A 14,947-nucleotide genomic window follows, 5' to 3' on the forward strand; every position below is an offset into this window, starting at 1 on the left:
TGGGGCAGGGAGATGCTCCTTCTTCTGCAGTTTGTGTGGGCATGGAGCCAGGACTGGGACCGGGAGGCATACATTCCTCAGTGTTCGGGAGCAGGTAAGAAGGCCCCGGCTGCTCTGAGGGCGGGCAAGACACAACAAGTCACTTCTTTTCAGTGCTGTTGTAATTTCAAACAGTCACTAAACAAATGGCTGCAGATTGAGGACTACTAGTTCAGAGCTTTACAGGTAAGTGTGAATATTGACAGCAGTGAGGGGGAAAGGGCCTCATGACCAGTTTTGGCCCAAATGGAGAAAAAAACGTTAATTGAACATCTTTTAGAATTTCTCTGATTTTCCCTCAACCCCCAACAGAGTATGTTACAGGATTGGCATATACAAGCAACCTGTAAACTCATATTTCTCTACAATAATGCCACAGAAAACTAGGAAAATTAACCCAACCATAGTACTATAAGAATAAGAGAAAACGTAGATCCAATGTTATTAATATGAATACATACATCATCCTCTTCCTTTGATTTTTGCCTTGCTTCTTCAGCTTCCGCACGGGCTCTAAGCAAGAGGAATTAATCAAATTAGTCCAAGAATTCTTCTAGAAAACTCACTATAACACATCCAAGAATTTATGCTCACTTTCTAAGCTCTTCCTCCAACTCCTTATTCTTCTCTTCAAGCTTTTGTTTGGCTAATTTTACAGCTTCCAATTCTCCTTTCAGCACATCCTTTTCACATGTCAGTTCATCAACTTTTGCTATTAAGTCATTCTTCACCACATTCAAGGCATTTCTAGAACACAGATGTTTGCAATTAAATCACTTCTAACAATATTCATTGATAGAAATAATGTCACTCACAGATCTATCTTCATCACAGCAACATATACAATAAATACATAAAGCACATGCACACAATAAATATAATATACAATAAGCAAAAATAAAAATAAAAATCTGATTTTACTTTTTTATAATCTATTATTTTGCTAAGTGAAGCCAATATACTTCAGAAAGGTCTTTTCAACAAAAATCTGAAGTAAAAACCTCATTTCCAGTTACCATGTATTTTTCACAAAATTCTATGCATGTATATGTGTGCCATTACACACAAAACCTAGGGCAGGAGTTCCCAACCTGGGGTGCAAGATGACATTCCGGGGGGTGCAAAAATTTGGGTTTAGAAGTTTCAAATTTTGTAGAGTATTTGCAAATTATATGCATATAATTATTTTTGTACTGTGTGCGAGAATATATCAGAAACGTTCTAGGTTGGGAACCCCTGATTTAGGGGAAATTATTATATCCTTTATCAGACAGCAACTCCTGGGGATGCAACACCATGTTTAATTAAAGAAACAGGTTAGTGTATCTAAAAACTGAGAAATTATTACTCACTTGGTTTCGAGTAGTTGTGTATTTTCTAGGATAAGGTTTTCAACTTCACGTCCCATTCCTTTCAAAAACCGTAGAGAATAAACAAACATTAAAAGACAGATATGTGCTTTAACAACTAACAACTGCACTGATCAGCATATTCAACATGTGCTGTGGAACTCACAATTTTACCGCACAAGTAAGACATCATTTTTTGCCATGGAATTTTCCTACCATCTGATATAAATGTTTACAGATTTGTATCCTCACTAAAATGAAATCATTTCACAGAGATGTTCTGTGATCAGAGCACTATGATCATAACCACTGATCAAAAAAGAGTTTTCAGATATAAAGTATTTTGCTTTTAGGTTGTAAATGAATCTAGCATGGAGTTCAGTTTTGAAACCCAAAGAAGCAAGGCAAAATACTTTGAGTCCAAGCACATAAACCAAAATAAATTCTATCTCATTTGGTAACCACAGTAAAACAGCAGGAAAACTTTATATTATGTAATCTCAAACTCAAGTAGGTGACACCACGAGAAATACTGAATATAAGCTCAAATGATAGAAAGCGCTTGTAAATGTTCCTCAAACGAGATGATGCCTTACCAAAGAAATCATGGTCTTTAAAGCCCATGCATCCCATGAAGAGCAAAAGGAAGAAGAAATATGTAATGAGAACAGTAAAAATGAAGTACAGAACAGTGAAGGCTGAGAATTTGAAACATGGATGATTTCAGGGTAAAGCCAGCATTAAATGGCTACAGCAAGATATGTAGAGCAGCAAGACAAACAGTTAAAAGAGAGCCATTTCTAGATCAAGGATCCATCCAATCCAGCCTGCCACTTCTTAGAGAAGCTACCAGAGATCTCTCCAAATATCACAACAGGCCTTAAAGGGAGAATACTATCTCAATAAAGTAGTATCCAGAAATACTGGTCATACCAGCTCGCATTTCACTAACAGAGCTGATAATAGTAGCCATTGCTACCTTTAATGCAAATGAATTTAGAAGTGAAATATATGGATTACCCGTCCTCTTGTTTTTCCCTCAGTAACCTCTTTTAGATTTTTTTAAATAAATGTGGCATTTAAATGACTGAAATGGTACTCAGTTTAATGAGATGATTCCAAGTATTTTTCCGCAAAAACAGCCCTCATCAAGTCATTACAAACCTAATCAACTAAACCATGCTTACTGTTTTTAAACACTGTACCACATTCCAATTCTTCTAAAGTAAAAAATACTTAAAACTTTTTCTGGTAGAACGTGTTCTTAACAGATTCCTTTATTTTTATTTTTATTTTTTTGCTCCATTGTACCAAACTTGCATATATTTTAATGGAATGCAAGATAGAGAAGACTACACATTACTACAAGAACTATCTTTTGAAAGGGTGTACTATAATATGAACATGTTCAATGTTTGACTTTTAATTGGGCCTTTTTATACAAATCTAATCATAGGTTAATCATTTTGGGTTGTTAACTGGCAGTTATCCACGTGTACACCTCTCCACATTTAATATACCGTAGGCGGTTTCATAAAATGTGGGTAACGGTAGGGAAATGCTTGGTATTACTGAATATACATGAAATGATGGGAAATGAGACTGATAAGTACAGGTAGTACTAGCTTGACGACCAGTCTCTTAGCAACTGTTCGAAGTTATGATAGACCCACCTGCCGAAAATCATTTATGACCCTGTTCCAAAGTTATGGACGCTACAGCGGCTCCACAGTCATTTGTTCTGATGACTGACCTCAGAGATGCTGGAGTGGCCTCCCCTTTGCCTATCTTCCCTCATCCTGTCCCGCTGGGTCCCTACAGACCTTGGGCCTGTTTTTCCCTCCACAGGGCCCCCACAGGGCTTGGGCCTCCTTCCCAACTCCCTCACCCACTACACACTTACCTCTGGAAGATCTCTGGGGCTCCAGTCTCGTGGTGGGGAAAGAGGGCAAGCCACTCCGTCCCTCAGTGTCCCTGGGTCCCAGAAGGGGCCACCATTTTCTGAGCAGCCGCCAAGGAACTCTGGATGCATCCAAATGGTAGGCACTTCCAGCATGCAGCCATGTGCCCCAGGGACAAAACGGTCTGCTCTGTGCAGCATTGTGGAAAGCTTGTGGCCACATTGAAGCAGCAGCCACTTCTAGGACACAGTCATGTGGCCTAGAGATGAAGCAGTCTGCTCTGCTTCCCTAACCCACGCAGTGCTGCAGAAAGCTCCGTTAGGAAAACACAAGACTGCTTCATCACTGGGCCGCATGGCTGTGTCCCTAAAGTAGCTACCATTTTGGAGCAGCTACAAATCCACAAGTTTGGAGCTCTGGATATCTTTGAAAGGTAGGTGCACAATGGGTGACAGGTGGTGGGAAGGAGAGGTAGGGCCTGACAGGGTGGGGGGCAGGCAAAAAGTCTATAGGAGCCAGTGTGGAGGGGAAAGGCCTGAGGGGAACCAGGGAAAGAGCAGTCCAAGGGCTATGGGGACTCCTAATGTTGGGAAGCAAAGCACAGAGTGTCTGAGGGAGTGGGGAAAACCTTGGGGGAGTCTGAGGCAGGTGGGTTTGGCCTATGGTAGGTCTACTAAAGCTTTCCTACTAAAGACACCCCAAGCTCCATTTCATGTCTGTATCAGGGAGAGCAGGGGGTGGGGGTGATTAAGCAAGGTAAACTCACTTAATGACCGTTAGTTTGTTGCAACATGAGAAGTAATGGGACTACCTGGGCATCGTTTATTTAAGGGTTAAATAAAGCTACTTTCCTCACCAAAAGCCTTGCCTACACTTCAAAGTACAAAACTTTAAATAACTTCTAGAGCAAATGAGCTATTTGGTATTTATTATGCTTGTACACCAGAAATTTCCCTCAGGGAACAGGGAAATTCTTGCAGGGAGGGTATTCTGTGAGCACCCTGCAATTATGCAGAAAGTTAGCTGAGCGAGGCAAAAATAAGCTTTTGAAATTCTTATGCATTTAATACAATTTATTTCAATATCTGATGCTTTAATACAGGGGTGTCAAACTGGTGGCCCGCAGGCTAAATGTGTCATGCGCAGATCCACCCCAGCTCCGTGGAGGGGGAAAAAACGTCACAAAACCTCACATGACGGCAACATGACGGCGCGAGTTTGACACCCGTGCTTGACAAGAAGACTGAACTATGGAAAAAATATAAACAAAGGGACAGAAGTTTGTTTGTTTAATAAGATACACTCAAAGTATTGCTCAAGTCTATAGGTTTTTTTTAAAAAACCAGATTCTGTGCTTTCTGTGTGGGAAGCAGGAACACTCTGTCCATTCTGCCAGGGTAGTATAATCACATTCTATTCTTTTTGTCCTCCAACTAGCTAGCATTTGTAGTTTTCATCCTACAACATGTTTCCTGTTTGTATTAAGTTTCAAAGATTAGAAAACAGCCTTTTGTCCTGAATGAAGAGCTCAAACAATAATGAAAATGGTTTCAGAAAGAAAGTTTGCACTGGCAGAATTTGGATCAGTATCATAGAAAGGAAGACTATTTTTAATGAAGAGTCAAAATTTGGGTTTTTAGAATACTTCAGTTTCGAAGAAGGAACTGTTTCAATTATGTGAACAACACTTTTAACTGTTGGTATTCCGAGAAGAGAATAATTATCAGGCAAAACAAATTAAAAAGCACTAGGCAGGATAAAGACAAAACAAACTGCAAAACAGACATTATGAAAGCAACAGCCAAGAATGCGGAACTTCAAAACAATCACTTTCAAATATATAAAAAGGATACACACCAGAATATTCTCCTGGGTACGCAGCCCAAGAGAAAGCAAATTGGAGAATGCCATTTAACTAATGTTGCAAAAGCATGCCAAAATACAGTACAGTAAACTACTAATACAAAACATTTCATATATATTGTGTTCCCTCAGACCGAGTACAGCTGGCCTTCTGTAGAAATACATTATGCATATTGATAGCTCTATTTACACATACTCTCAAAAAACAAAACAAAAACAAATCTATGCTAAAGTAATTAGTACATGGTTACGACTGAGCAATATTACAAATGATGACATGCCTGTTGATCACCTTAATACTGCATTAATTATCTATTTAAATATACATAGAGTAGACTAGACTAGACTAGACTAGACTAGACTAGACTAGACTAGAATAGAATAGAATAGAATAGAATAGAATTTTTTATTGGCCAAGTGTGATTGGACACACAAGGAATTTGTCTTGGTGCATATGCTCTCAGTGTACATAAAAGAAAAGATACCTTCATCAAAAATTCTAAGGTACAATACTTAATGCTAGTCATAGGGTACAAATAAACAATCAAGAAATTACCTGATTAAAATTACCTATTTTGGTATAAAAGTGAAATTGTTGCAGACAATTTTTGCATATGTTAGAGACAATTGTTGAATTGTCTCTAACATATCCCTTTTGTATGCTTTTACTACAGCCATTTCTCCTCTCTTCAAAGCCATTCCCCACTTTTCTAAACAGCAATAACGTAACTGAGACCATACTAATAAGGTGCCACTATGAAGTGCCTTTTTGAAAGCTTATATCTATTATAGGACTAACTTTAATGGCTCAAAAATCTTATTTTTTAAAAAATGTAGGAACAGTGTGGGCATAACACAAAGTGACTGCTAGTGGAATGGGATAAGTTATAAAACATTGGAAGTATCTCCTATTCACTTCTGGGTTTTATTTTAAGTAAACAGAGCCAGGGGCGAGGAGCTAAATTACAGAGAGAAGTGGAAAAGAGAAAGAGGAAAAAAGGAAATTCAGTATTTTTCTGTATTTTTCTCCCTTCAAACTAACATAGATATATATTTTCAAATGAATAGAGGAAAGTGTGTGTTTTCCGCATGAATTTGGCAATGAGAGATATTCCTCCACCAAGAAATATTTTAAGAAGGAACAACTCACAAACACTCCAGTTGTACCACAAAATACATGTTAATTAAAAAAACAAAACACCTCTTGACATTTTAAAGCATTTTAAACATGCATTTATCTTATTCCCTCTGATGCTGCCAACTCCAAATACATTGGACATCTGACAACACACAAGGCAATACAAGTTGTCCTTGACTTACAATAGTTCATTTAGAGACCATTCAAAGTTAGAACCTCACTGAAAAAAATGGCTTATGAGCATTTTTTACACTTATGACCACATCCCCATGGTTATGTGATTTACATTCAGATGCTTGACAACCGATTCACATTTATGACGGTTGCAGTGTCCCAGAGTCATGCGACCATCTTTTGACACATTCTGACAGGCAAAGTCAATGGGGAAGCCAGATTCACTTAACAACTGTGCTACTAATTTAACAACTGCAGTGATTCACTTAACAACTGTGGCAAGAAAGGCCGTAAAATGGGGCAAAATTCACTTAATGAATGTCTCACTTGAAAACAGATTTTAGGCTCAATTGTGGTCATAAGTTGAGGACTACCTGTATAAAACAACATAAGAAATAACAACAAAAAATAATCTGGGAAAAAAGAAAAAGGAGCAAGATAGCAAACCTAGCAGACATCTCAAATATCCCATTAATGTCTATTTAATGATTAAACAGAACATTAACTTTTATTTAATGAGGGGGTTTCAGCCACCCCAACTCAAAGCCTGAGAAACAACCAGGTTTTTAGGGCACTCCCAACTTCAAGGTAGTTACTGTACTAATGTCAAAATCACTTTTTTTTTAAACTTTAAAACAGGGGAAACATTACCTTCCCCGTTAATTCCTAGATAGAAAACGCATCTAGGAAATTCTTTTATAGGTAAAAAGTTACAGATTTCCTAAAACAAATTCCTCCTTTCTCTTCTGCCTATCCTCCAAAAGATTCCTCACCCACATAAACAAAACCAGACTGGAGGAAGTGGGAAGGAGACTGAATGGTAAGGTTGAAGAAATGTAAAATATTAGGAATGTTCATCTCACATACATTAATAGCAACTGAAAGTATAATGATGCAATGGAAGGTTTAAGAAAATCTCACCACAATGAAATAAACAATATGGTCACCATCACTACCCACTATTTGAGCTGCAAATCTTCCACATGATTGGCCAAAAGATTGGTTCCTAATAGAACCCTTTTTAATGAATAAGTACAGGCATAAATATGATTTGTGTGGTAAACATTTAAACAAATGACAACATTAAAGGTAAACAGTGAATGTTTTCAACTCTATTTACTAGACAAATTATGTATGGAAATATCTTGAGTACTTTTTCCTTGAAATTCTATCCTTGAACTATTCTGTAAATTGCTTTCACCATTTCTAAACAGTTTTTTTAAAAAAATACTCACCCAGCAAGTCTGCTCCTTCATCCACATCCCCAATCAGACCAGAGCCAGCAGAAGATAGTTCTTCAAAGAGTGATTCTGTGTTACGATCAAATGCTTTGTTCTCTATGCCTTTGGTAGGAGTGCTACACAATAAAAATCGAATGTAGGAGGGAAAAGAATTAAATCTTTTTTAGAAAAAATACTTCTCCAGTCTACATCTCAGTGTACAAATATGCACACTTTCTAAATCTTCAAGGATTAGACAATGTGAATTCTGCTCCATAAACAATTATGCCACAATTAATGGTTTATTATTTAAGAAAGCTAAAGCAAAAACAACACATTCAGCAATCACCCTTCCCCTTTTCCTTCCCTTTTTCTCTCTTTTCCCGGTAGGATGCAGAAATATCAGGCACATTAATCAGGCACTATTTTCTCCTCCTCAACACTGATGTTCGCATAGTTATAAGCTCCTCTGATTCACTTGTCTTTCTTCCTGACAGTTTTATATCCACATTGCCACCATAACAGGATAGCCATATTCGTTTCTTAACACACACACACACCCCACACACACATTGTAATCTCTTTCTCTATGCTAAGCAGGTAGAAATGAGAAGCAGCGTAATAATATGACGTTACCCTTAGGAGGAGATATTGAGTGATGGCTACTGTGCACATACTGTTTGCCCTTCATGGTAGATCAAAGGTTTTAGGGCCAGAGCGTCAATGGAAAATCTGAGTGCCACAGAATGTCTGAACACGACTACCGACTGCAAAGTATTGATCCAGAGATTGGTCATATGCCATAACAACAACAAAATAGCTACAACAACTCTCTTGTAATTTGTGTATTTTTCCTAAGCTCTCTGGTGACTGAAAATTGCTGGCAAAATACCTTGAACCTTTATATCCACTAAGATCTTTATCCATATCCAACTCTGGAGTGGATTCAATGATTGCCTGAACTTCAGATTTGTCATCATTTTCATTAGCTCCTTCAAAAGAAATAGGTAAATATTGTCAAAAACCAGGGAATATGAAATAGAATTAAAGGCAGCATACATAGAATCTCCCCTAATTTTATTCTCAAAATATAATCCTGTGAATTAGGTAAGAATGGGAGAGAATGACTGGTCCCCATTGACACTGTGAGCTTTATGATCAAGTAGGAACTAAAATTTAACTTTGCCTGGTCTAAGTCTAACACATAAAATCACTATACTATACCAGCCACTGTATCAATGAACAAGATTATTTGCTTCTAAAATTAATGGTCACTTCTCACAGAACATCTTTTCTAAATGTGAAAAACTTTAGTTAGTAACATATGCTGTCATATAGAAAATAATATTTTACCAGCATAAAGATCCTTAATTGTGACAATTTAGTCTTAATTGATCATATATTAAATCTGTGAGCATTTGTTATTTAATATCATAGTATGTAAATACACTGAAGCGTGCTTGTGATCAATAAGGCACCTTCATATGACTTCACGGATGTCTTCCGATGACAAATACAAGTAACACTCTAAATATTTATTAATTCTGGAACCTGTAGGCATATTGTGGATTTTAAATGACCCAAACCATTAAATTACTCAAGATGTGAATAATCGAACAACTTACCAATAGATACATTTCTTGTTTCCTGGGCTACCTGCACTTCAATGTGCTTGCTTATGTCCAATTTCTGGTTCCATGAATCAGAATTCTTTGCAAGGCCTTCCTTGTCTTCATGCAGGGGAGACTCCACAGACGTAAGCACATCTGAAGCAGCAGTTAAGATTGGTGTAGTAGATTTGGACCCTGCTTGGCTAACATCAGAAATTTCATCCTAAAGCATGAAGAAGTTTGGAGTAATTACAGAATTTATATGCCATATCCCCTAACCCTGAATTAATACTTAACTACTTGAAGCCAGATAATTTATTGTGTTTTCCAGCTAAAAGGTGCATATTTCTTTGCGCAAAAGCAATTTCACTTAAAAAAATTTTCTTAATGGAGATGCCATCCAGTTATATTCAAGGTACCAATCTCAGTGATACAAAATACACTTTCTCATAGGCAATAATACTTCAATACTTCAATACAAGTCTTTTTTTTAATTAACTGTTAGCCCTTTCAGGCCCAGACAAAAACTACAACTATGAGTACCTACACTATCTTTACTATAAGCTTACATTAACAGAATCTTGCAAGATTTATCCTCCTTTTTACTCTCTGGAAAACTAGGAAAAATGCTTTCTGAAATGCTTTCCAGCCCCACCCCTTCTGTGGACTGAGAATTTTTTTACATGATACAAGTTGCCATATCTGCAGCTCTTCTTCCTGTCTCTCAAAATTATTCCCACATACCAGTCCATTAACCCACGTAAAGTCAACCTACAATATGTCATTTTCAAAGCTTCATCCTCTTCAACCTGTTTTCCTTCAGAAGGCCTCTATTCCAATGTCAAGAAGTTCAATTGCCCCCAACAATCTGAGTCCTCATTTTACCAACCTCAGAAGGATGGAAGGCTGAGTCAACCTTGAGCTGGTGAAGATCAAACATCTGGCAGTGGGCAGAGTTAGCCTGCAATACTGCATTCTAACCACCTCACCATCACAGTTCCTATTGTACCAGTTTGCCAAAGAAAATGCACAAGAATATATGCCCATAAAATTTCACTTCTCTTTTACTTTCTATAGCAAAGTATATGTTGTTAACATCATTAGACTGATAAGTACTAGATTAATGTATACATAATTTTAAACTATGCAGAATTAATCAGTGCATACGTGTTTAAATAATTTAAACAATTTACGTATCGTCTTATGCTACTTTAATACATCATTTATTTTACATGTCATACGTTCAGAGTATAAAAAAGAAAGATGCAAATGGTAGTCATATAAAATCAATGAATGAATAAATAAAACATCTGTGTTTTAATTAACAATGTATTCCAAGCCTCATTCTTCCTCTCAGTACAATGAATATAAACAATTTAAACTGTTTATAAGCTGTCTGAGAAAATTTTAATTGTTTGCCATTTTAACTGACACTTGTAATTTTTATCAACAGCTAAGTAATATTTATAATTTCCTTTTATATTTTGTTTTCACTTGTATCAACCTATATAAGATGGTTGTATCCCACCCTGTTTAGATTTAAACTATTAAATTCAATTTATGCATCTACTAACATAGTTCTAGTCTCCATTATTACACAATCTCATAAAGGAGAACTCTCTCCTACATAGATTTTTGCCCATTATGCTCTGCTTTCTTGGACAAGATATTCTAAAATTATCTTTTGCTCCAGCAAGACACGTCTAGAAATAGTTTTATTTTTGCTGCTAGGAGTGACATTCCTAAATCCACCAACCCCTCCCCCAAAAATCCAGCAAAGATACCCTGACTTATTTATTTGTTAACTTATCAAAAGAAAAAAAAATATGTAATTTTATTTCATAAACCCAGAGTGAAATGAAGTTTCACTTTGCCTAAACATTTCCCAGCTTCTGTATTCTAGCCACATCGTGAAAAGAATGCAGCACTCAGACTATTGACCTTAGCAGTCAAAAAGCTCCCAACAAAAAGCCTAGTTACCAACAGAAACAGAACTTGCAGGCCTTTGTTTGAAAGGTTACGCTGAAATTTAGACTATTCTAATTGCAAAGTGACCATTCATTTTAGAAACTGCAATTGCTGATCTTCTGCTTCTGCTTTTAAAATATCAGGTTATCTAGACAAATTTAAATTAATGCTTCAGTCAAAGCTGATAAATGCTATTAAGAAAATTATGATTACATTGCTCTAAGACCTTAAGTGTTCAAGATCTTATATTGTCATTTGTGCTTCTCCTTAATGCAATTTTCAGTCGCATAAGAAAGGAAGGATTACTATTCAGTATGTGCAGGCAAAATTAAGCAGTTATTACAATGTTAAACTAAAGAAGTAGAAAATAGAATTTAAACCTCATTCATCCATGAAGCTTTTAAGTGATCTGTGAGCAGTTACACTTATTCAATCTAAACCATCTCATAAGGTAGCTGTTCAGAAGCTACCCAGAGTCTTCTGGAGTTGGCAGCCATGTGTTTGGGATTTTCTCAGTTTACTTTGCAGTATTCAGAATATCAATGAATTTAAATATTTCAGATATCCAGTATCCCAAAAAAGTGGAAATGATTATCCTTCACCGGAATGTCCAGAAAAAGAGCAAAAGATTATCCTTCACCAGACAATTTAAAGCGCATGTAATCCACATAACACTACATTTAAATATGTAAGAATCAACATTACTTTTTCATTAGCTTCGTTGACCCATAACCCAATGTGTACCAAACAATTTATCAAGTTCAAGTTGAAGCTTTAGGGCTATAATTCTGAAGTGAAGAATTATATGTAATTAATAGCCAATTCATGTGAATAGATTCATATTAAAGCCTCATTCAGGGCTATATTATAATAAATGCTTGCTAGGTGGATACCATACAGTTTAGAAGAAAGGGTATCAGTTAAGTCCCACTAGAAAATACAGTGGGTATCATGGCATTTAAGGAGTAAAGTTCTTTAAGAAATTTCACTGATTGCAACGTTTATATTTTTAGCCAGCACAAAATTAATTATGATATAATTATTGCTATAAATTAGTTATCCAAACAACAAGCTTTCTTTTAGATAAAAAATATACACTTGGTTTTCTGCTTTGTCCTTATGCTTTTTTTTTCAACACACATCTTCCCATAGGAAATCTTTAAAAACAAAACCACAACCACACTAATAATCAAAATCTTTGAAACAGTAAATATTAATATTAATAATTTTTAAAAGCACTACAAGAGATTCCACCCAAATGCAAGCTTAGAAAACAGTATGCCTAAAAAAATTAGAAAATTTTGTCTTCTCACATTCCCAAGTGCTATCAGCCTTTCAATAAACTATAGATTAGAAGAAAAGGGAACTTACCTTTAACTCACCTGGAATGAGTTTCAAAAATTTGTGCACTAAGAAAAGACAATTGGAAGTTTAGCTTTTGCTCACGCACGTATATCCTAAGGAAAAGATTATTTTTTTTCACTGTGAAAACTGAAATAGCTCCTTCACCTTGAGGCTGGTGCGGGAACGAGGCTGACTTAGTTCACGGAACTTCCAACTATCTGATCCAGGAGTTTCCACTGATCCTCTCTGAGTATCAGGAGTAAGAAGCGCATCTCCTGGAGGGAGCGGAAATATGCCCAATGATATAGGAGGCTCCTTTCTGTAGATAAGGGGGACAATATCATGTTATAATTTCTTACACATTCTCAATTTTTGAAACTTAAAATGTTAAAATCATCTTTATCATTTTAAAGGGATTCAAGATAAATACTCTCTTACGCTGCTTTATATATGGGCGGTAGACAATGTATATATTAATTCATTTAAGACCATGTTACTAACATATTTTCCTGAGACAAAGCTAATATCAGCACCTGTGGTTAGAAAATATTGGCTTATATTAAAATTGTGATGATTATGAATACATTTCTGAGTCGGAAAGCATCATAGCAACTACACACTACAAGTGTATAAAAACAAATGAAATAGTTAGGCATCAAGTTTGGAAAAAGGCAACTAATGATAAAAGATTAGAATTTAAAACTAATTATCAAAGTAACTGTGGTTCCAACAGCTTTTGCTAAAGAAACATAGACTAAAAACTCCCAGAAAAGCCAAATTCCTCTCCAAATTGAATAAAGGAAATAAGTCATGGAAAAAACTGCATGCAGTTCATTTCACTTTGCTTCTAAACCAATACTTTCCCAAAATATTCAATCAAAGGAGATTTTTCGCCTAAAAGAAAGATTGGTGTAAGTCTTTCAAAAATCACTGCTTATATTTCATCTCTTAAATATGGATACTTGATTTTCACCAGATGAAAATTAAAGTAGAATGCTTCAGACTGTTTTTGAATGATTATGATGTATTATTCTTGATTATTTTTGGGGGAAGTTAGGAATTGATGATTGTAGGGGTATAATTAAGTTGGGATGAAAATTTTTTAACATATGTTTGTTTTATTTTTAACTATACCTTGTGCCGTTCGGGAAGTCGGGGAGGGTTGTGAAGGGAGGGGAGAGGAGGGGGGGAAAGGGGGAAAAAATTTTGTAAAACTTTTTGAATAAAAAAAAAAAAAGAAAGAAAATTAAAGTAGAATGCTTAATATTTATCAGATCTATTATGCATGTGCATTTATATATTTTCTTGATGTTCTTTAATAAAGCTAGGCCAAAGCTGAATAAAATAGGAATTTCAACACTGAAATAAAGAGAAAAATAAATTTATATTATACAAAAGTTTCTAAATTCCCACCCTTAACCTAAATGCTAGAGAGAAGATATTAACCTGCAATATTATAAAGATACTTTCTGGGAAAGGAAGCCATACAAATAGTTAGACCAAGAGATGCAAAAGCTAATTATAATAACAAAACAAATAATATTGTAATTGTAAACTTAATTGGTTTACAAGATTTTCTCAGTTTGTAAAGTAGTTTCAGTGAGGAACCTGATTTCAATCAAGGTATTCCTACCCATTTAAATTAACATTTTGAATGGGAATTATAGCTTATGGAAGATAATATAGTCTATCTCTCCTTTGGAGAAGCTGCCAACTTATTAAGTATCATTTGGGACTAGATAATAAAAGGATCCTCGTTTCCATATGGAATAATAATTAATTTAAAACCTTGGCTGCCACACAAAGACATTCATGATTTCAGAGAATGTTTAACAAATATTGACTAGTCAAACCAGGACAATCATTTGACTATTCAATTGATTAGTATGCTGGTCCTACACATCCATTCACCAGACTTGCTCTGTACTATATAAAAGCTTTCATTCACACTGTATCACTAGCCAAGTTTCCCACAGAAAAGATGGCTCCAAGTGGAACAAGATCAAGAAACACTGCTTCAGCTACCTTAAGGTTTCTATAGTGTTTTAGATTAGCATTCCTGTGTAGAACATCTATAGCTGCAGCCATCTCTGTTGCTATTACTGCAAGGTCTATGTCACATCTATCATACTACAGGGTTTTGCCCCAAAGATAATGACTCCTCCCCTGCAGCATTTGGTTATTCTAAGGAAATACTGTTTCACATGCAAAAACAACAATCGTGCTTATTAGCATAAGGGCTAAAATGAGAAAGCAAGGTGGCCTGACATGTGGCCAGGCGTAGTGCGGGAGGAAAAGATAGTTACATATCAGCAATGAATCATTTGTGCCACGAACAATG

The 14,947-nt window shown here is 36.0% G+C and overlaps 1 protein-coding gene across 5 annotated transcripts in view; it reads right to left on the bottom strand.

Moving 5' to 3' along the window:
* Positions 1-14,947, bottom strand: part of SPAG9 (sperm associated antigen 9) — a 101,961-nt gene that overhangs the window by 52,770 nt on the left and 34,244 nt on the right. For all 5 annotated transcript variants that reach the window (XM_058172866.1, XM_058172867.1, XM_058172865.1 and 2 more), the window contains 7 exons: positions 12,772-12,925; positions 9,310-9,517; positions 8,577-8,676; positions 7,700-7,821; positions 1,392-1,449; positions 634-786; positions 501-552 (listed from right to left, as the gene is read on the bottom strand). In XM_058172866.1, the coding sequence (XP_058028849.1) occupies positions 501-552; positions 634-786; positions 1,392-1,449; positions 7,700-7,821; positions 8,577-8,676; positions 9,310-9,517; positions 12,772-12,925 (847 nt within the window). The remainder of the gene's footprint in view (positions 1-500; positions 553-633; positions 787-1,391; positions 1,450-7,699; positions 7,822-8,576; positions 8,677-9,309; positions 9,518-12,771; positions 12,926-14,947) is intronic.

The sequence above is a fragment of the Ahaetulla prasina genome, chromosome 2 (assembly GCF_028640845.1).
Source record: "Ahaetulla prasina isolate Xishuangbanna chromosome 2, ASM2864084v1, whole genome shotgun sequence".
Classification (NCBI taxonomy): domain Eukaryota; kingdom Metazoa; phylum Chordata; class Lepidosauria; order Squamata; family Colubridae; genus Ahaetulla; species Ahaetulla prasina.